General features: G+C 45.0%; 1 protein-coding gene across 29 annotated transcripts in view; it reads left to right on the top strand.

Annotated features, from left to right (window-relative positions):
- Positions 1 to 24,005, top strand: part of NRXN2 (neurexin 2) — a 3,426,600-nt gene that overhangs the window by 2,698,475 nt on the left and 704,120 nt on the right. Inside the window, exon 1 of one of the 29 annotated variants that reach the window (XM_073605100.1) lies at positions 16,286 to 17,004. The exons of the other annotated variants lie outside the window; for them this stretch is intronic. Coding sequence (XP_073461201.1) covers positions 16,734 to 17,004 — 271 coding nt within the window. The 5' untranslated portion in view covers positions 16,286 to 16,733. Of the gene's footprint in view, positions 1 to 16,285; positions 17,005 to 24,005 lie in introns of those variants that run through there. 29 annotated transcript variants of the gene reach the window in all.

Consider the following 24,005-nt stretch of genomic DNA (forward strand, 5'->3'; position numbering starts at 1 on the left):
AGGAGCAAGATACTGGCTAAGGGGGAGCACAATAATCTGGCAAACAGGATGTGCAGAGACATGGCTTAAATCAGAAAGTTCATAGGAGAAGCAAAAAGAGTTCAGGATTCAAGACAAACAAGGTTCAAGGCAGGATCATTCAAGGACTTCTATGAGGAACTAGCTAGCATTCCAGGTTGCTCAGCAAGAAGAGACATTGTCTGAGACATCAGAGGTACCTGGGTTCAAATCCAGGCCCTGACAGTAGAGTATTAAATCATAGATATAGTAGGTTTTCCACTTCATCCACAGAAACACTGCAAATATAACCCTTTCAGATCACACTCAGGAAGGGCTCATCAACATCTTCATGTATTACTGGAAAGATAAGACAATCCTCTAAGGCATTTATGTAACATGTACAATCCGCGCTACCCCCAGACGACTAAAGTGTCAACAAAATGTAAACAAATTTAAAATTAGTGATAACATGAATAAAAGTGCTGCAACCTGAAAAAAAAACCTGAATGTGCGATTTTAGCAAAATGTATAAATAGAATCAGGTGCGCTACTTGTGTCAGGCACACTTATAAAAAGGTAAACATATAAATATCAGCATATAAATATCAACCTAAACCACAGGCTGAAAGTGAAAGGTTGGTGGAAAAATGAAAATCAATTAAGTGCAAAAGTCCAACTGGAGGCTGGTTAGCGTCCTTATTAGTTAATACCCAAAGGTATAAACTTTCACTGGGACAAAGTCCTTCAGTCAGATGAGGGATGTTGTCTCCATCACCTGTTTTCACAAGCCAAACAATAGTAGAAAAAGCTGCTTACCAGATGTGTGGGACCCCTATTACTAAGATCTTAAGGGCTTGGATATGTCAGATCTTTCAGAAAGGAACAGCTGATTTTAAGCTTCAAGTAGGATTCCCTCCTCCTCATGCCGTTCTGAGCGCCGTAGTATCGGTGCAGCAAGGTGCAGTGTCCTCCTTAGAAACTTTGTGTATCACTCGTAGTGTATGATGAGAGATTAGAAAGAAAAAAAAAAGGCGCTTCATAGTGTAGCAAATTAATAAAAATCCTTTATTCCAAATGATGGATGGCTGACATCATGAAGAAAATGAGAAAATTTCAAACGAACAACTCAGCCGTGGCAGAAGCCAGCCAGCTGGTATGTGGTGACGTCAGATCCTGTAGCTCCACCCAACGCTGCGTTTCTCCGTATGAGGCATTGACTGGGAGAGGAGACTAGGGCTGGACGTCACACACCACGCTATATAAGCACGTCAGCAGGAGAGTGACACCGGAAACAAGATTGGGATCATTTATCAATCAGTGCACAGTGTGAACGGAACATACTAGATAATAATTGCTTGGTCGACAGCCAATTATTGCTATACCTAAACCAAGGTATGTTCCCCATAATAATAAAATACATTTCTTAACCATAAAAACTCATATATGAATAAAAAAACAGTTCATATACAAAAAATATTAAAAACATATTAAAAAGGCATATTATTATTATTATTATTATTATTATTATACAGTATTTATATAGAGCCAACAGTTTACGTAGCGCTTTACAACTTGAGGGTAGACAGTACAAATACAATACAATTTGATACAGTAGGAATCAGAGGGCCCTGCTCCTTGGAGCTTACAATCTAAGAGGGAAGGTCAAGAGATACAAGAGGTAATAACTGTGGGTGATGTGCTGATTGAGAAGATAAATGTACAGTTGTTAGGTGGGGGCCAGATAGGCTTCTCTGAAGAGATGAGTTTTCAGGGATCGTCTGAAAGTGGATAAAGTAGGAGAAAATCGGACGGATTGGGGTAGAGCATTCCAGAGGATGGGGGAGGCTCTGGAGAAGTCCTGAAGGCGAGCATGGGATGAGGTGACAAGGGAGTTTGAGAGCAGGAGGTCTTGGGAGGAGCGAAGAGAACGATTAGGTTGGTATTTTGTGACTAGGTTAGAGATGTAGCTAGGGGCCAGGTTGTGGATGGCTTTGTAAGTTATAGTTAGTATCTTGAATTTAATTCGGTGACTGAGTGGCAGCCAATGGAGGGATTGGCAGAGGGGTGTAGCAGACGCTGAGCGGTTTGTGTGGTGGATGAGCCTGGCCGCAGCGTTCATGATGGACTGAAGTGGGGATAGCCTATTTAGAGGTAAACCAATGAGGAGGGAGTTGCAGTAGTCAAGGCGGGAGATGACCAGGGAGTGGATTAGAAGCTTTGTGGTGTCATTGGTTAGGAAGGGGCGTATCTTGGAGATGTTGCGAAGACAGAGGCGGCAAGCTTTGGATAGTGATAGAATGTGGGGTCGAAAGGTTAGTTCAGAGTCCAGGATTACACCTAGGACCTTGGTGTGGGGAGATGGGTTGATAGTTGAGCCGTTGATCTTGACAGGGAGATCAGGGGAAGTGGCACCTGAGGGAGGAAATATCATGAGCTCGGTTTTGGATAGGTTGAGTTTGAGAAAGTGATGTGACATCCAGGCTGATATGTCTGCTAGTAAGTTGGTAATGCGTGAGGAGACAGATGGAGAGAGCTGGGGGGTGGAGAGATTAGTTTGGGTGTCATCAGCGTAGAGATGATATTTAAAGCCGTGGGAGGCAATCAACTGACCCAAGGAGGTGGTGTAGATTGAGAAAAGGAGAGGTCCGAGAACAAAACCTTGGGGGACCCCAACGGAAAAAGGAAGAGGAGAGGAGGAAGTAGAGTTGTAAGTGACACTGAAGGAGCGGTGGGATAGGTAGGATGAGAACCAGCGAAGAGTACAGTCACGGAGACCAAAGGAGTGGAGTTTTTTGAGGAGGAGGGGGTGGTCCACTGTGTCAAAGGCAGCAGAGAGATCCAGGAGAAGTAGTACAGAATAGTGTCCATTGGCTTTAGCCATTAGTAGGTCATTTGAGAGTTTAAGGAGAGCAGTTTCCGTGGAGTGTTGAGGGCGAAAACCGGACTGAAGGGGATCAAGAAGTTTATTCATGGTCAGATGGTCGCTTAGTCGGTTGTAGACCAGTCTTTCAAGAAGTTTGGAGGAGAAGGAGAGTAAGGAGATGGGACGTAAGTTGTTGAGATTGGTGGGATCCAGTGAGGGCTTTTTTAGTATGGGGGTGACTAGCGCATGTTTTAGAGAGTTTGGGAAGATGCCACAAGAGAGGGAGAGGTTGAAAATGTGAGTTAGAGAGCGTAGAATCGAGTCAGAGGGTGAGTGTAGCATTTGCGAGGGAACAGGATCCAGGGGGCAAGTGGTTAGATGAGTGCTAGATAAAAGTTTAGCAACCTCAGTAGTAGTAGCAGGGTTGAATGAGGGAAGTAATGATTGTATCTGTGGACATGGGGTGTTGCATGGGGGAGGTTTTTGCGCATTGGCGATCTCCTCATGAATTGTATCAATCTTAGTTTTAAAGAGATTGGCAATCTCCTGGGCAGTGAGTGAGTTGGTGGGTGGAGGCAGTGGAGGACAGAGTAGAGTGTTGAAGGTAGAGAAGAGTTGACGTGGACTGGATGAGAAGGTGTTGATGAGTGTGATAAAGTAGGTCTGTTTGGCAGTGTGAAGGCAGGAGTAGTATTTTAGGAGGGCAGATTTATATTGTGTGAAGTCTTCCTGGGTCTTAGTCTTATGCCACAGGCGCTCAAGAGCGCGGCTACGTTTTCTGAGACTTCTGGTGTCATCTGTTTGCCAGGGTTGTAGCAGTCGGGGCCTAATTCTGCGTGTAGTGAGGGGGGCCAGCTTGTCTAGGGAGGAAGACAGTGAGCTGTTGTAGATGAAAGTAGCTAGGTTGGGGCAGGACAGGGGGGAGATTTTGTCATAGAGGTGATCAGTAGCAGAGTAGAGAAGAGAAGGGTTGAGGTGGCGAAGGTTTCTACGTGTAACTGTTAGGCGGTTGGAGGGAGAAGAGGTGGAAGACAAGGAGAGAGCAAAACTAATAAGGTGGTGATCAGAGAGTGGGAGTGGATTGTTGGAAAGGTTGCACGGTGTGCACAGATAGGAGAAGGCAAGGTCAAGGGTGTTGCCATTGGAGTGGGTAGGAGCCTGTATCCATTGCTTCAGGTCAAGCGATGAGGTTAGACTGAGAAGTTTAGAAGTAATAGTAGTGTTAGTGTTGACAGGGATGTTGAAGTCCCCAAGAATAATTGTGGGGATTTCAGAAGAGAGAAAGTAGGGTAGCCAGGCAGAGAAGTCATCAAGAAAGGCTGATACTGGTCCAGGGGGCCGGTAGATGACAGCAATTCTTAGAGAAATGGGAGAGAAAAGACGAATGCAGTGTGCCTCAAAAGAGGGGAGTGTCAGAGAGGGAGGTGGGTGAAGAACCTGATAGGTGCTGCATGGGGCTAGAAGGATTCCCACTCCACCTCCCTTCCGTCCACTTGGTCTGGGGGAGTGAGTCCAGAGAAGGCCCCCGTGGGAGAGGGAAGCAGGAGAAATAGTATCCGATTCATGAACCCAGGTTTCAGTAATGGCAAGTAGGTTAAAGGAATTTGTGATGAAGAGGTCGTGGAGGGCGGTGAGTTTGTTGCAGACAGAACGTGCATTCCACAGGGCACAGGAAAAGGGGGGGCTGGTTTTGGAAAGAGGAATAGAGACCAAGTTCTGTGGGTTGCGGCTCCTGCCAGAGGGTGTAGGGGGATGGGAGCGTTGGGCAAAGACAGATGATGGTGGCCCAGGGTTTGGGGATATGTCACCAGAGATTAGGAGAAGCAGGAGGGTGAGGGAGGTAATGTGGGACTGTGATTTATGTGAAGGGGCATGTCTCAGAGTACTGGAGGTTTTATCAGTGTATGGATGTAGAATGAGCGAGAGTTGGTAAGAGCAGTAGTAGGGGGAAGACAGAAGGCAGGGTGATATGTATAAGCAAGCGGGTGGAGAGGGGGGGTGAAGGTAAGAGAGTTTGAGGAGAGAGGAGAGGAGTGTCAGAAGCAGTGGTAGAGAGTGCATGTTACAGAGTGGAAGGAGAGCTTAATAGAGAGACAGGGTCACCTGCAGTCTGTTAGCTGCTTTCCAGTGCAGATTGCTGTATTCGTTTGTTTCGTGCAATCGCTGAAGTGCAGAGAATGAAGTGCATATCACTTGTAGAAAGAATCACTTAGAGAGAGAAGCCTTAAGGATAGAAGACCCATGCAATGTGCTCCCCCGAGCAATGTGCTCACCCCTTAAGGATGCTCAAATATATACTGTTATAAGGGTGGGGTTGAAGTTCGTTAATTAATCATGAGTGACTATAAGAGTGCCTAGCAATCAAAGTGAACTTTTTGCTTCAAAAGTCAGAATAGCAAGAGGCCAAGATAAGATCAACACATAAAACTTAGGTAAGACAGTCCAGAAAAACAAATAATGTCATGGTTGTTCGCACAGGGCAACAGATAGAGAAGGCCACATACCAGAGACACACACACACAGAGACAGCAGGCAGATCCCAATTTCAGTTAACGGTGGAAGATGTGGATGAGCTGACACATACCAGAGACACACACACACAGAGACAGCAGGCAGATCCCAATTTCAGTTAACGGTGGAAGATGTGGATGAGCTGACACATACCTGTAAAGAGACAGAAGGAATGATCAGGTGAGGCAGAACTTAGTGCAGAGAATGAAGTGCATATCACTTGTAGAAAGAATCACTTAGAGATAGAAGCCTTAAGGATGGAAGACCCATGCAATGTGCTCCCCCGAGCAATAATTACTCCCCTGAGCAATAATTACTCTTATTTGGAATAGATAATAGTAACATTAAAAATGCAGCTGGAATCAAGCATACACACATGTTCTCAGTGCATATCAATAAATCATCTCTAATTATTAAGCTTAGCCCGCTGCACTGTCCACTTCCAATGAATAGCAATGGAGTATGCCATGTACTCCTCTGTGTCTCAATGACAGAAAAGGGGCACCAAGGAAAAAAAAACACACCAGTGTGGAACCACATATAACCTATACCATTCCCATACATTAGTGCTAGATGAATTCAAATGGAAAAGATAAAAAATTAAATATAATAAAAATTATAAAAAAGGAAATAAATCATATAAATATAAAATAATTATCCTAGTGAGAAAAGAGAGAGAATGGGAGAGGCATGTGGCTCCGATTTGGAGCAACTTTGATATATTTCACTCTTCTTCAAGGGAAGGAATGGTGTCTATACAAAGAAAAATCGCAGAGGGAAAAAAAATGTATATATGTATAAAATATAAATGTATGAATATATGTATAACAAAGAGGAGGATAAAGGAGCATTTCAACTGTTATTGATATAACAGTTAATGTCCCACTCAATGTTAAGGCCCTGCGGGCTGTAACACTGCTGTTAGGTACCTGGTAGTTGAGCCCGACTGGTGGAAGGAGACCTCTCTTAAGCACTGGTTCAGAAGCCACTGGAGTGGGGACAGTAGTCTACTGAGCACAGTGGGTAGGAGTGCCTGATGCGGTTTCTTGCGATGGCCAGCGCAGGAGCTGATGAGACTTCCTTCAGGGAGGCTGTATAGCGGATGCAGGTAGGCAGAAGCGGATCCGTTAGCAGGCAGGAGAAGGATGTTGCAGCAGCAGAACCTGGAGCTGGAAGAGCAGGTGGTGAGCAGCGTCACAGGACACAAGCAAAGCAGAGTCAAACAGTCCGTATCAGCAGGAGATCAGGCAGGTATATGGCAGAAGGGATGATCACAGAATAGTCAGGCAGGCAGGTAATCGGCAACAGGTAACAGGATACAGCAAGGTCAGGCAGGCCGGGTCGGGTAGGAGATAGCAGAATAGTCAGACGGAGCCGGGTCAATTCACAATAGTAACAACAGGCAGATTACAGAACTCAGGTGCAGAGCTGCAGACGAACAGCACCTGATGGAAGTAACTGACATCTATTTAAAGGGACTTTGGTGCCAAACAGCGCTAGCGCGAACGGGCGCGCGCGGAAGCGCACCAGCGCCCCCCAGTGGGAAATTTGGCTGAATTGCTCTGGAAAAGCCTCTCGTGCACCTGCGTGCACGTATGTTAGCCCGATGACCACCAACACGTCCCTGACATTGCCCCCTCCCAACGGGCAGCCTCCGGATGCCCAGATAACTCCTCTTCTCAGGATGAGCAGAGAAATAGGCCTGGATCAAACGTTCAGCGTGAATATTGTTATTGGGTTCCCATGAATTGTTCTCCGGACCATACCCCTTCCATTTGATCAAGAACTGTACCTGCCCCAATCTCTTTCTGCAATCGAGGATAGCCTCCACCTCATATTCCTCGTTTCCGTCCACCAAGACAGGTTCGGGGACCCTGGTGCCCCTATTAGGGAAGGGATCGGTTACAGCAGGCTTCAATAATGACACATGAAACACAGGATGGATTTTAAGTGAGTCAGGTAAACACAGTTCGTAAGACACCTCATTAACCTTCTTTTTCACCAGAAAAGGTCCAATAAACTTAGGAGCAAGCTTCTTGGAAGGACAAGCTAGTTTAATATTATTGGTAGACAGCCATACCTCATCACCAATCTGCAGGTCTAGATCTCCTCTTCTCTTTTGATCGAAGAACCTCTTACTGTCTGCTTGTGCCTTGGATATCGCTTCCTGTAGCATCCGGTTGTTGTGACTGAGAAACTGTACTGTGTCCTGGACCGCTGGAACTGGGGATTCTGGAAGAAAATCTGGTAAGAAAGACACATGAAAACCATAATTGGCAAAAAACGGGGACTGACCCGTGGCAGAGTGGCTAGCATTATTGTAAGCGAATTCCGCTAGAGGTAGTAGGGACACCCAGTCATCTTGTACAAATGAGGTAAAGCATCTAATGTACTGCTCTAGCGTTTGATTTGTCCGTTCAGTTTGCCCATTTGTTTGGGGGTGATACGCTGAAGACAGGGCCAATTCAATTTTCAGTATTTCACATAGGGCTTTCCAGAAACGTGACGTAAACTGCACCCCCATATCGGATACTATATTTGCAGGAACTCCGTGCAGCCTGACGATCTCCTTGATGAATACACGGGCAGTCTCTACAGCAGAAGGTGTCCCCTTTAAGGGCAAAAAGTGGGCCATCTTGGACAGACGATCGACGACTACGAAGATCGCCGAACATCCTTCTGAGCATGGTAATTCGACAATAAAGTCCATTGCTATCATCCTCCAGGGCCTATCTGGTATGGGTAACGGCCTCAACAGTCCCCAAGCTCGGTTCCTAGAGGTTCTATTTTGAATGCAAACAGGACAGGAGCTAACGTACTTTTTGCAGAATTCTTTCATGTTAGGCCTCCAGAACGTGCGTTGCATGAGTTCAAGGGTCTTACGGACCCCAAAATGTCCTGCAAGTGGATGATCATGCAACAAGCTGGGCACTTTGACTCGGATGTCTTCTGGCACAAATATCTGACTTCCTTTCCATAATAACCCATCTCGAGGTACTACAGCAAGTACTTGAAGGCTTGAAGGTTCTGGTGATGCTTGTCTGATCAAGGACAGGATGTCCGTCTGAAGAAGTAGGAAATTATTTGCTGGCAGGATGGTGTCAGGTACAGAAGGTTCCTTGGGATGGTCAAACATGCGCGACAGCGCGTCTGGTTTTACGTTCTTGGTTCCTGGCCGATAGGTAATATGAAAACAGAAACGTGTGAAAAATAAGGCCCACCGGGCTTGTTGAGGTTTCAGTCTTTTAGCAGATCTTAAATATTCGAGGTTCTTGTGATCCGTATATATTAGAACCGGATGGACCGCACCCTCCAACAAATACCTCCACTCTTCTAGTGCTGCCTTAATGGCCAGTAACTCTCGATCACCCACATCGTAATTTCGCTCAGCCAGCGAGAGTTTCCTGGAGAAAAAACCTACAGGGTGCATCAGATCCTTGTTCCCCTGTCGCTGAGAGATGACTGCACCCACGGCCACTTCAGAAGCATCCACCTCCAGATTAAAAGGTAGGGATGGGTCAGGATGGCTGAGAATTGGAGCTGAGGTGAACCGTCTTTTTAATTCTTCAAAGGCCTCCTTAGCCTCAGAGCTCCAGTGAAAACGACAGTTCTGCTTGGTTAGCTGCGTAATAGGTGAAATGATGGCAGAGAATCCTTTAATAAATTTTCTGTAGAAATTTGCGAATCCGACAAAGCGCTGTACGCCCTTCTTGTCCAGAGGGGCCGGCCATATATATATATATATATAGAATAGTCAGGCAGGCAGGTAATCGGCAACAGGTAACAGGATACAGCAAGGTCAGGCAGGCCGGGTCGGGTAGGAGATAGCAGAATAGTCAGACGGAGCCGGGTCAATTCACAATAGTAACAACAGGCAGATTACAGAACTCAGGTGCAGAGCTGCAGACGAACAGCACCTGATGGAAGTAACTGACATCTATTTAAAGGGACTTTGGCGCCAAACAGCGCTAGCGCGAACGGGCGCGCGCACGAACGCGCGAACGGGCGCGCGCGGAAGCGCACCAGCGCCCCCCAGTGGGAAATTTGGCTGAATTGCTCTGGAAAAACCTCTCGTGCACCTGCGTGCACGTAGGTTAGCCCGATGACCACCAACACGTCCCTGACAACTGCATATCAAATATCCAGCGAGTTTCTCTACATGAGATATGACGTTTCAGATTATTACCCCACCAATGGGGGGTAAACTTTTCAATAGCTATAACTTCAAAAAGTGATGGGTCCCGGTTATGAAATTGGCGAAAATGCCACGAAACACTATGTCCAATGAATCTAATACGTATAGAACTTTTAATAGTTTTTGACGACCTGCAAACCGCACACCTTCTACAAGGAAAGAAACCTTTTAAATTACCGAACATTTGTACTTTAGGGGGAGGATCTATCACACTAGGTGCCAATAAGTCCTTGAGGTTTTGATTTTTCCTGTATAGAACATTAGGCGATCAGGAAGTGCGGGTCCCAACACCTTGTCACACTTCAAGATCTGCCAATGTTTATGAATTGTTTTGTTCACCCACCAAAAACGAGATGAAAAAGTGGTCAAAAAAGACCATTCTAAATCTTTATTCTTTCCATCTATAGCCCTGGTTTTTGGAACTAACAGGCTTTTTCTATCAAGACAAGCAACCTCTTGAAGGTCTTTGTCCAGTAGGAGGGGCTTATATGCCTTCTCTATAAAACGTTTTTTTTATCACACCAGCCTGGACTTGAAAATCTGTCTTAAGCCAATTCAGATGATGTCCACTGTCCAATGGGATATACCCATTACGATCAGCGTTTTTGAAGAAGGTCTTAGTCAGAAGGGAACCTTGTTCTTTAAAAATTACCAAGTCTAAAAAGTTAACTGATGTAGCACTGAAATCATATGTGAATTTAATCCCCCAGTTGTTAGCATTAGGATGTGTCATGAAGATACGGAGGGACTCCTCATCACCCTTCCACAAAAGAAGGCGTCGTCTATATAACTACGCCATAGTAGGAGGCGGGGCTCCTCAAGGGAAAAAAGTTGGTCATTTTACCACAAGGCCATAAATAGCCCAGCTAGGCTGGGGGCAAATTTTGCCCCCATAGCTACTCCAATACTTTGGCGAACTGGCCCCCATAATAAAAATAATTATGTTCCATAGCAAATTTGAGCAATCTCATGACAAACTCTACAGTGGAGGACTTGAGCGAAAGATCTTTTTTAAGAAAAAATTCTGCTGCTTGATAACCTAATGCATGGAGTATGATGGTATAGAGGGAGGCAACGTCTGCAGTTACCAGCAAGACGTCATCCTCCACAGTATATTCGGATATTTCTCTAAGAGCCCTTGCACACTGGGGCAGTTTGCAGGCGCTATTGTGCTAATAATAGCGCCTGCAAACCGCCACGAAAGTGCCGCTGCTTTCATTCCAGTGTGAAAACCCCGAGGGCTTGCACACTGGAGCGATGCGCTGGCAGGACGGTAAAAAAAGTCCTGCCAGCAGCATCTTCGGAGCGGTGAAGGAGCGGTGTGTATACCACTCCTTTACCGCTCCTGCCCATTGAAATCAATGGGACGGCGCGGCTATACCGCTGGCAAAGCGCCTCTGTAGAGGCGCTTTGCGGTGGTATTTAACCCTTTCTCGGCCGCTAGCGGGGAGTAAAACCGCCCCGCTAGCGGCCGGATACCGACGGTAAAAGGCCGCTAATAATAGCGGCGTTTTACCGCTGACGCCGCCCCAGTGTGCAAGGGCTCTAATAATTTGCATCAAGTCCTTCAAAAAAGCCAGAGTTTTGGTTACCATTTGGTTACTATTTATACAATCCTCTAAGGCAAACATATAGGATCATTTAAAAGACCCTTTGCTGACATGATCTTTCAGACGTAATAGTTGCATCCATAAACTGAAACCAGCATGTTGGGGTGATATAGCCAATCTGTAAACAATCTAGATATGTTATCCAGAGGCCCTTGGCACTCTAAATATTTGAGGGTCTCAAGGTGGATTTAACCTGTAGTAGAAAAGGAATGACCACACACACATTTCTACAGAGACCACATATGTATTGCTTGCAAATTATCCCCAGCTCTCCAGGTGGAATTAACCTCTAATCTATAATATAGAGGAATGTCCACGCACAAATTTCTACAGGGACCACCAAGATCACATATACAGTACATGGCTTAGATATCACCCGTTTTGCTAGGAGCCCATAAAATAGTTGAACATAAAGAACACTCTCTCATGAGACTCCAAATTGAAGAGACTTCATTCCTTCTGTAAAGGCAAACGTCTATCCATCAAAGAGGAATATAGAGAGCACCACCATAGGATCAATGGGAGAGAAAAAAAGCATCTGACCAGGATGGGACTTTATCAAAGGATAGCTATTTCCCTGGGAATGTAGTGCATAAGATGGGGCTTTGCTCATAACGTCATTACGTCCTTCAGGGCTGTTCGCTGTGAGCCAGAATAGGAGTTTTGTTAGCGGTAATTGTCATTGTGACTGTTTATTATGCTGTCCTAAGGCTGAAGATTTATCTGCTTTGTGTGAGTATATTTGCTGCTTCTTTCTGGCAAAATCTATCTCTGGAAAGTACTAGATGTTTCTCAGATTTTTTTTATTTTTATTGAAGGACTTCTAAAAGGGAAACACTGTGGAACAGATAGAATCCTGTTGAGTTACTTTAGTCCTGCTAGTTGGGACTGATCCTGAGGGTTAAGAGTGTTCTCCATTAGGCTTACTATGCCCTCCCATAATTAAGAGGTCTCTGGGTGAGCATATAATAAGTGCAAACAATTTGCAGTGGTGTTGTGGGAGAAGGTGATCCAATTTCACTATTTTGATAAGGAGCATTTTACCATTTTCATAACTATTTTTTTCCTGTTTATTTTTATATTGATGATATGATTATTTTGGTTATACTCAACAGGAGACAACTACATCACATGTATTTATATGTGGAGGGATTGGCTCCTACTACTGTCAATCACAGCCAGTGAACCAATGAGGAGAGAGCAGGGGTGGGGCTGAACTGCGGCTCTGTGTGTCTTATGAGTGCATAAAGTGTGGCTCAAGAGTGAGCACGCACAAGTGCCCCTAGAGCAAGCGGCTTGCTATTGGTGGCACTGACTGAGGAGGAGGAGCCAAAAAGAGGAGGATCAGAGCTGCTCTGTGTAAAACCACTGCACCAAGCAGGTAAGTACAACAGGTTTTTTTTTTTATGAACCTTTAATGTTACTTTAGCTTTGACAATAAAACCTTGAAGCTGGTTGATTACTATGCACAGCTGCACCAGATTCTGTGTGCTCTAGTTCTAGTTTTCGTAAATACCCCCAAGGCTCTATACAGATACAGGTGAACTAGGCAAACCACCCATGGACTGTGAGGTTGCTTCTGTTTTGGGCCTTGTCGCCATTTCTAACCTGACAGGCTCAAAGGTTGCAATATGAGTCCCATATTGGGACAAGGAAAAGGTAACCCATAGCTCATTGTGTTTATGGCTTACAGTAGTGCCTGGGCACCGGAACTGGGTTATTAAGTGCCGCTGGGATGTGAGGTAGAGCTGCCCAATCACCTTTACAGTACTTGCGGGTTGCCCCCCTGATGTCTCCATAAACCCCATGGACCCCTGATGTCTCCATAAAGGCTACCTGTCCAATAAAGGCTACAAGTGTCCAATGCTATCACATAGGGGGTTTGTTAACCCCCTTATTAACAATAAAGTTAAGTGAAAAAAAAGCCTTACAAATTAAAAATATAATAAAATAAATTAAATAATAAAAATAAACAAATAAATAAATAAATAAAGCACTCCATCGCCCACAAACACACTTAGGAACACAAACTCATGCTTAGGGAGCACTCATGTATCTACAGTAAATGATTGTGTAACACATATTGGGTATCCCCATGCAAACCAGAGTGAGAGAATTAATTCATTTTAGGTCCCTCGTTCATAGTTAATTTTCAACTGAATGCACTAATGTGCGTTGTGGTGCAGTGCACTGAAAGAGATGTTACATGCACTTTTTTGGTGTGTTACACAGCCCATTTTAATTAATTGCCTGCCTTAACGCAATGGAGGTTATTTACGAAAGGCAAATCCACTTTGCACTACAAGTGCAAACTACAAGTGCAAAGTGCACTTGAAATTGCACTGAAAGTGCACTTGGAAGTGCAGTCGCTGTAAATATGAGGGGTAGATCTCAAATGAGGGGAAGCTCTGCTGATTTTATCATCCAATCATGTGCAAGCTAAAATGCTGTTTTTTATTTTCCTTGCATGTCCCCCTCGGATCTACAGCAACTGCACTTCCAAGTGCACTTTCCGTGCAATTTCAAGTGCACTTTGCACTTGTAGTGCAAAGTGGATTTGCCTTTTGTAAATGACCCCCAATGTGTTTTAACACATTGCATAATTAACTATAATAGTGTGAATGGGCACTAAAGGTTAGCTGATCAGAATTGTTTTATTATTGAGAAGAGGCGATTATGGTCGGGTGTGATCACCTTGTATACATACATACATAAATAGTCTATTCAGGAATTTCAGCTGACAATTGCTGCTCACTTTGAAGAGACCTTAAAAAAATTTACAGGGATAAAGTGTAAGCACTTAGAGCTGCAGAGAATTGGACCAGACTTTATAAGGGTGTTTTGCACTCCACCTGAATCAACCATTTTTTTGGGGGGGGCCTTCAATACATTTTATTATGCAAATGTAAATATGTAATTCCACGCGCCAAATCCTTTACACTTTAAATTTCTGTTTCCAATTTATGGTGCCGAAAAGTACTGCTCTGCAAATCCTAATAGTACTACATTATTTTTTTTAAAACAACTTTTTCACCTAATCAATAAAAAGGCCTAGGCTGACCATAGATGGATCAAAATTATTTTTTTTCAGGGTTTTTTTACATGTGATCACTGATGGCTGCTATAGTTGCAGGCAGTGATGATTGTATTCTGATGGCTGGGAAAAATCCTACTATAGAATACAATAGTGTCGCAGGAGGAATTCCCCCATCAACACTGACTATGCTGATGGGGGAATATTTATTGTAGAAATTGCAGAATGTCAGCTGGATTCTATTGAACCGGCTGATGCTGCCGACATTCAGCCTGTGTGTTCCCTAATCCTTTCCCACTGTAAAACCTATCAAGATGACAGGTTACCTATTTCTGATCTTTACTGATCCTAAACCCTTTCAGGTTTAACTCCCCTTATGTTGTTTTTTGACACCAGTATACAGCAAAAATGTCCATTTTAACTCTTGCATTCTGACATATTATCTGTATGTCAGTGTGTGTATTTTTAGACCTCTATTTACTGAAGGTAAGATCATTTGATTTGACCTTATTCTGCTCCATCTCTTCCACTCCCCTTTAATTATATGTTTTTTCAGTTTTTTTTTTTCATCCCTATGAAATGAGTCCAAAATTGTTGCAGTTTGCATCTTAGCTTTGTCCAGCATTGTTTTTTCCTAGCATCCACCTCTCAATCTTCAAACTTATTTCTATATTTTTGAAAGGGTGGATCAGTAGGAGGGGTGCGTGGGAGGAAGCTATTTGTTGTTTCTTGTTGGAGGAGGGTATTGGTTTGAAGGATCACAGGTGTTAACCTCCTCCCTGTCCTTAAAAAAATCTCACTGCATTATTTAGTGTCTCCGAAGTGAAAATGTGCCGTGCTGGAATCTGATAATAAATTTATCACTCTCTGTTATTTTCAATCTCTAGATGTATCTCTATTTCTTATCTCATGTCCCCTTCTTCTTGGAGCTTCTGACTGTTCATCTATTATTGTACCTTGTATTTTTCTAATGGTTCCCCCAGCTAATTACATGTAATTTGAAAAAAAAAATAATCTGTGCTACCAAATTCTGCCACAAGATTTGAAATGTATCAAACAAAAAAAAAAAGATATTCTTCTTTTGCTTTCTGATTTGCTTGTTATTTGGGTTGCCTTTTTACTCTTTATAATTATACAGTTTTCCATCTGATCCCACATGTTTTTTCTGTTATTTTAGGATTTTAGTAAATTCCATACTGGAATATTTGAATTATCCCTGTGTTCCAGCTCACCTTTTTTAGCCTTAGCTATTCTCACGTTATCCCTCAGTATCCTCCATCACAGCTGTATATGCTTAGCTTCTTTTAGATTACTTGTTTTACTTCCTCCATACCTTCATTTGCTGTGTAGCTCTTCTTTCATCTTTCTCTTGCTTCGAGCTGCATCCTCCACCTGTTCTCCCTCCCTCCTCTGTTCCTACATCATCTCCTGTTCCTATATTCTCTGTGAATACCTGCCTATCAGTCTGCTTCTGTTAACTTTACCTCTGTGCCTTTTCTTGTTGATCTCCCACTATGTTTGGGTTAGTGCCATCTCTTGTTCGCCCTGTGACTCTTGTCTTTGTTTGTCACTTTTTGAAGCACCAACCGTTCAATTTTTTTTACTGTCACATGCCTGTGTTCACCTTTAAAGCACATCCCCTCAGTCCTTAGTATCTGTGCTTCTCTCTTTCCCTGTATTTCTCCCCCCCCCCCCACCTTTCTCTCTTCTCATCTCTCCCCCTCCCCCTTCTTTCCTCCCTCCCTCCTTCCTCTTTCTCTCTGCAGCACACACAGGCAGATCTCTCTCTCAGTCTCCCTTTCCACTGCTGTTGATTATTCTTATTTTGTTTTTATATTATCTGCTTTTCTTTTCCATTTTTTGGGGAAAATACATGCTTGGATTGTATGCATTTTGGGCCAAAGGCGAGGAAAGCCAACAGATCATCTCTGAAGACAGCATCATCTGAAAAGGAATATTTGTGTGGTGAATCTGTTTTTTTCCTCTATGCCACAATCCTCTTTTCCTCCTCCATTTCTCTCTTTTGCTGTCCATGATGGTGAATGCTCTAAAGATTCACTGGGTGAGATTTATCTACGATGAAGGCTTTATGAAATTAAGCAAGCCATTTATTTAATCCTTTGCTTTGCCTTTTTTCTTTTTTTTTCAAAACGGATTAACAGAAAAGAGAAAGACTGATTATTTTTGTAAGAGCCTTTAGAAGGGGGTTATTCTTATTCCCCCTGTTGTTAAAGGCTCTTCATACATACATACATACACATATATATATATATATATATATATATCTATATCTATAGATATATATATCTATAGATATAGATATATATATATATATATATAATTTTTTTCACCTTGGCTTTGTTTTCTTAGTCTGGATGTTGTCGGGGATCAATGGATGCTGGAGGAGGTTGAAGCCCACAAATGTAATACCCTTCATCTTCTTTCCAGACAGAAGAGTTCTTCCTCCCCATTAAGGAATCAGAAGTGAAATATGAGACGGGCATTGGGGGTCAGCATGACATGCTGATTTTGGAAACCAGAGCCTTGTGTTTGCCCTTTTGGCTGGCCCCCAGTGGTGCATCTGGCAGCCCCCTGGGGGTCATGGCCAGATTTGGCCATTGGGTTTGGACCCTTATGTCCCTTGGCCTTCTGACGCTGGCCAGGGTCTCAGACACAGCACGGGTATCATCCAGCCTCAGTACTACTCACCATGTGCACCATTTCCATAACAAGCATGGAACAGTCCCCATCGCCATTAATAGGACTCCATTCTTAACAAGAGGAGGACATGGTGAGTATATTATGGCTATTCAAAAGGTTGAAAATAAAAAATTAAAGCAAAACTTATGACATGTATGTTTTCTCTTATAATTTATTGAAAACATAAATAGGAAAATGTAGCAAGGAGACAAGAATGTGAGCTGTACTGGGTTAATTGGGTAATTTAAAATGGCTGATTTTAGGATAAACAAATTAAGATTAAAATACATAGATCATTACTTTCAACTGATTTGGTGTTTATAAAATAGTTTGCAATGTTAAGGCAGGATTTGTGTAGATTGTTTTGCACATCAAATCTTTTATATTTAATTTGTTATCTTGGCTTTTGTGAACAATATGTATATTACACATGTTTTGTGGGATTACCCACTATTTATTGCTTCATAAGTTATTTCTAACAATGTTCTTTTGAAGCAAGAAAGAAGTTTTATAAATTAATTGGTAATGGTTTGGTACAACCATGTATATGCTAAGTAAAAATGGTATCTGCTTCTTGGTGTTGGTTTATAAGATGGATATGTAGCAGTATGTTTAATAAAATGTCTGCAGTTAGTGTGGATCCCAGAATTGAAGGCAACTGCAGTAGCTGTGTTTATTGGTAAAGGTACAAGATGATTGTTTCTCAGTAAGCTGTTTTTGGGCTGAATCCATTTTGTCCTACTGATTTGAGAAAGGGATGATGTTGGTCACATGATGAGGGAACAGCAAAGTCTCACGTGTAACTGCCCCAATGCTGCTGTCCAGTAACCAGATTATGACCAGGAAAATAATCTGTTTCTCAGAAGATGGTTTAAAATGCATAGGTATTCTTTTTTACAAATATGTGGACAGAGTTGCAATATATGAATCCACTTCATACCACTATATACACATTTATCAGTGTTTTAGGCAGCCATATCAAAAGAAGCATGCTCAAAATAGTTTTTTTTATAAGGCATATTTATTTGATGCTGAAAGAACCTTATGGTAACTTTTAAGGAAACGTGCTTAATTTGCCTGTTAAGGGTCTGTTTCAATGGATTATGTAATTATATACTTACAGCTAGGGATGCGCCATACACCCCCCCCCCCCCCCCCCTGGTTCGGTTTGCGGCAGAACATGCAAACATAACAAAAATTTGTGCGAACACGCACACCCCGTTAAAGTCTATGGGACTCGAACGTGAAAAATCAAAAGTGCTAATTTTAAAGGCTAATATGCAAGTTATTGTCAAAAGTGTTTGGGGACCCGGGTCCTGCCCCAGGGGACATGTATCAATGCAAAAAAAAGTTTTAAAAATGGCCATTTTTTTGGGAGCAGTGATTTTAATAATGCTTAAAGTGAAACAATAAAAGTGTAATATTCCTTTAAATATCGTGCCTGGGGGGTTTCTATAGTATGCCTGTAAAGTGGCGCATTTTTCCAGTGTTTAGAACAGTCCCTGCACAAAATGACATTTCTAAAGGAAAAAAAGTCATGTAAAACTGGTGAACTCCACACCCAAATTAAAAAAAAAAAAAAGGCGTGGGGCCCCCAGGCCCTATATACTCTGAACAGCAGCAATATACAGGCGGTCCCCGGGTTACAAACAAGATAGGGACTGTAGGTTTGTTATTAGTTGAATCTGTTTGTAATTTGGAACAGGTACATTTTGTAAGTGTAGCTCCAGCCAAAAAATCTATTTTTAAGCTTTTTGGATAACATAGGGAAGGGTTATCATCACCCCTGTAACATTTGTTTTGCTGTCTGTGCCCCTGTTCACAAGATTTCACCTCACTTTCTGTCCCAATGAGAATTGGATTTTGAAAATTTGGGGTTATTAGGGAAACAAGGATTGGTGATAAAGCATCAGTGGGGAGACACCTTTTTCCCATATTAACTCTTACAGGAGAGAATTTCCCTTCCATAGGTAGATTTCCTTTCACTTCCTGTTGTCTCACTCCGTTTGTAAGTAGGAGTCATTTGTAAGACAGATGTTTGAAAATAGGGGACCGCCTGTATATACTATACGGCCTGCCGTATACATTCTGTGGAATATTGGGCCTTAAGTGTTGGTGGTACCAGAACACTGTAAGCCCTCACAGTTGGTGGGCGCTGGAACAGGCCCTGCTGTAAAATATTATATCAAGAATTGTAATGACATGCCCCTGTTAAACAGGGGCAGAAAAATTGGGCCTTAGGCGGTGGTGGTGGCACAACACTGTAAAGCCTCACAGATACTTTTGTTGAGCGCAGGAACAGGCTCTGCTGTGAAATATTAGATCAAAAATTGTAATTATGCGCCCCTGTTAAAAGGGACAGAAAAATTGGGCCTTAGGCAGTGGTGGTGGTGCCACAACACTGCAACCCCTCACAGATACTCTTGTTGAGTGCAGGAACCAGCCCTGCTGTTAAATATTTGTTCAAAAATTGTAATTACGCACCCCTGCTAAAGGGGCAGAAAAATTGGGCCTTAGGTAGTGGTGGTGGTACCCTGAACCAAAAATATTCTTAGAAGCTATCATCATGAAAATTGAGGAGGAACAGGATAGTCACTCAGCATAATAGGATAGTCACTCAGCATATGCAGTCTTCAAGGGATCCCACATCCATAGAAAAATCATTCGGTTACATCAGCATCAGGTGCTTGGTAGCTGGTGATCCAAGACTGATTCATTTTTATGAATTTGAGCCGATCAACAGAGTATGTGGACAGGCGCACTCTGTGATTGGTTACAAAGCCTCCAGCAGCACTGAATGTGCGTTCAGAAAGAATGCTGGATGCAGGACAGGCCAGTAGCTCAATTGCATATTGAGCAAGCTCTGGCCAGTGGTCCATCCTCAAGACCTAGTAACCCAGTAGATGTTCTGGTGGAAAGGTCTCCAAGGCTGATCTTGCCCCTAGATATTCCTGCACCATGTAATTCAGATGCTGGCCATGGTTGCTGGAACCGATCAGACCTGGGCGCTGAGGGCTGAAGAATTGCCTGAAGACACCGGTCAGCCGCCCACCTTCTCTACCGCTCTTTCTGTGACTGAATGAAGCCTCAGTAATTCGTTGTCCAGCACCAGGAAATTGTAACATCCCTGTCAGGGCTGGGCTCAGCACTTCCTTCTCTAAGCTGGCCGCTCAGCTGTCAGCTAATTGCCAGCTCCCTTCTCTCCACAGTGACTCAGCTGTTGATTATCTGCTCATCAGTCCTGCCTACTTAAAGCTGTCCAGCTCACTTTAACTCTGCCTTCGCCTTTGGTCACATCTCAGAGACTTTCTAGTGTGTTCCTGTTGAAGACTTGCTTGGCTGACGTCGCTTCTGGCTCCTGATCCTGCTTGCTGTACTACTACGTGGATCTCTGGCTCTCTGACATTAGCATTGGCTGACTACCCGATCTGGTTACTGAACTCTGGCTATGTATTGACTACACTTACTCTGTTTACCTTTTTATTATTATTAAACAAGTGTGATTAACTGTACTTCTGTCTCGGTCTGATTCATGGTTTCTGACAGTAGGCGAAGGCCATGAATTCAGAAGATGCAGTCAGTCCACTTGTTGGTAATATTTTTTCCAGATTGGATGACCAGGATCACCGCATGGATCAGTTTGCCTTGGTGTTACAAATGCTACTAAATCGCACAGCTCACCTGGAATCTTCCACTATGGCTACTCTGGTACAACCTGTGTTGCAGGCCGTCCCTGCTGCTGCTCCAGTCTCTGTGCAGGGACCCGCCTCGAGTATTACCTCTATAAGAGGCATGTCTGGTTCCGCTCTGCTTCCCCAGTGATTTGGGGGCGATCCAGTTCAATGCAGAGGGTTTCTCAACCAGGTTGAGATATACTTTGAAATGCTGCCCCAGGCATTTCCCATGGACAGAAGCAAAGTAGGTTTCGTGATATCTTTGCTTTCTGAGAGAGCCTTGGCCTGGGCAAACCCTCTATGGGAGCAGGGCTGGACTGGGACAAAAATGTGGCCCTGGACTTTATCCAGACTGGCCCATTGCACGGCACATCAGGGCACGGTACATCAGGGCACGGCACATCAGGGTACAGCACATCAGGGCACATCAGGGTACAGTCCACAGCACATCAGGGTACAGAGCCCAGCACATCAGGGCACAGGGCACATCAGGGCACAACACATCAGGGTACAGCACATCAGGCCACATCAGGGTACAGGGCACAGCACATCAGGGTACAGAGCCCAGTACATCAGCGTACAGGGCACAACATATCAGGGTACCGTGCACAGCACATCAGGGTACAGAGCCCAGTACATCAGCGTACAGGGCACAACATATCAGGGTACAGTGCACAGCACATCAGGGTACAGCGCACAGCACATCAGGTCACAGTACATCAGGGTACAGAGCCCAGCACATCAGATAATAGGGCACAACACATCAGGGCACGTCAGGGCACAGTACATCAGGGTACATCACACAGCAGATCAGGGTATAGCACATCAGGACACAGCACATCAGGGCACAGAACATCAGGGCACACGACATTGAGCCACAGCACATCAGGGCATAGGACATCGGGGCACATCAGGGCACATCAGGGTGCATTAGGGCACATAGCACATCAGGGCACATGGCACATCAGGGCACATCAGAAAACGGGTACATCAGCGCACGGGGCACATCAGCGCACGGGGCACATCAGCGCACATTATGGCACATCAGGGAACATGATGGGGCACATGGCACATTATGGGGCAAGTCGCACATCAGGGCATGGGGCACAAAGCACATCAGGGCACGGGGCACATCAGGGCATGGGGCACATCAGGCCACATGGTACATCAGGGCACATAGCACATCAGGGCACGGGGCACATGGCACATCAGGGCACGTGATGGGGCACATTATGGGGCACATAGCACATCAGGGCATGGGGCACATTAGGGCACATGGCACATCAGGGCACACGACATTGAGCCACAGCACACCGGGGCACAGGACATCAGGGCACATCAGGGCATAGGACATCGGGGCACAGCACATCAGGGCATGGAGCACATCAGAGCACGGGGCACATCAGGGTGCATTAGGGTGCATAGCACATCAGGGCACGGGGCACATCAGGGCACATTGGGGCACATGGCACATCAGGAACGGGCACATGATGGGGCACATGGCACATTATGGGGCACATCGCACATCAGGCCACATGGTACATCAGGGCATGGGGCACATCAGGGCACATGGGGCACATGGCACATCAGGGCACGTGATGGGGCACATTATGGGGTATATAGCACATCAGGGCACGGGGCACATCAGGGCACATTATGGCACATCAGGGCACATGATGGGGCACATCAGGGCACATCAGGGCACATAGGGGCACAGCAGGGCACATTGGGGCACATCAGGGCACATTGGGGCACATCAGGGCACATTGGGGCACATCAGGGCACATTATGGGGCACATCAGGCTACATGGCACATTAGGGCACATGGCACATCAGGGCTCGGGGCACATCAGGGCTCGGGGCACATCACAGGGTATATTATGGGGCACATCATGGCACTGTAGAGCACGGGGCACATTATGTGGCACATAATCAGGGCACATTGTGGGATCTTACTAGCCAGCATGCAGAGTAGCGCAGGGAGCTTCTGTAGTAGTAAGTTCTCTCTCTCTTGTGTCATCACGCTGTTCCCCGGTGGCCCCTCCTCTCTTCTTGTCTATACCAGATGATCTTACAAGCCATTGGTATAGACAAGAAGAGAGGAGGGGCCGCCGGGGAACAGCGTGATGACACGAGAGAGAGCGAGAACTTACTACTACAGAAGCTCCCTGCGCTACTCTGCATGCTGGCTAATCTCGATCTACCCATCAGGCGCCAGCTGTTGGCGGTTGACGGGTAGATCGCCGCGCACCGCAGATGCGGCTAAAAGTGAAACTGGCCACACTGAGCCATCGGCCCACCGGGAATCTCCCGGTAGTCCCGATGGCCAGTCCATCCCTGTATGGGAGATGCAAAAACCCATGGTCCTGAGTTACCCAGAATTTGTAGCTTCTTTCAAAAGGATATTTGACGTTCCCACACTCTCCGCTTCTGCTGCCAAGAGCCTCATGTCCATCAAACGGAGTACGAGAACTGTTGCCGATTACGCCATTGAATTCCGTACTCTGGCAGCAGAGGTTGCTTGGAACGATGAGGCCCTTGTGGCTGCCTTCTGTCACGGTCTCTCGGATAACATCAAGGATGAGATAGCAGCCCGAGATATACCCACTGAGCTGGAGAGGTTGATCACATTTGCCATCCTCATTGACTCCAGACTCAGAGAAAGACTCTCTTTTAAGGAGCGCTGGCGCATGCCTCCTGTACATTTGTCTCCGAGCTTTGCAGTCCCACCCTTGCCTCCCTCACCTCCCATGCCTCCCGGTACCGAGTCAGTCTGTGAAGATGAACCCTTGCACTTGGGCTTCACGCGTCCCTCTGCAGATGAGAGGGCCCATAGGAGGAGGGAGAGATTGTGCCTTTATTGTGGCCAGGCAGGTCACTTTTTGAAGTCTTGTCCTACCCGTCCAGGGAATGCCCGAACCTTGAGGTCCTGTCACGGTGGCGTTGTTTCGTCTCCAGTTTCCCAGAAAGATAAGCCCCTGGTTTCGCTTACCCTGTCTTGGACTGAGTCATCCGTCGAGATACAGGCTCTAATCGACTCTGGGTCTGCAGACCTGTTCATTGATGCTGCCTTTGTATCAAAGCACTCAATTCCACTACAGCTGCGTGACACTCCACTTGCCATTGAGGCTCTTGATGGGAGACCTCTACAGCCTGCCCATGTGACTCATGAGACTGTTCCCTTGTCCATGGCCATAGGGGCCCTTCACCATGAGATAATCCAATTTCAAGTTATTTCCTCACCTAAGTTTCCGCTGGTTATTGGTTATCCCTGGTTATAGAGGCACAACCCCTCCTTTGAGGGGTTTTGAGGGGTTGCCTCCGTGCTGAGGTTCTGTCCTGGTCGCCACAGTGCAGTGAGAAATGCTTCCAGAAGGTAGCCAAGGTCCTGTGCACCTCTTTACTCTCCTCCCTGCCG

The sequence above is a fragment of the Aquarana catesbeiana genome, linkage group LG11, assembly GCF_042186555.1.
Source record: "Aquarana catesbeiana isolate 2022-GZ linkage group LG11, ASM4218655v1, whole genome shotgun sequence".
NCBI lineage: Eukaryota > Metazoa > Chordata > Amphibia > Anura > Ranidae > Aquarana > Aquarana catesbeiana.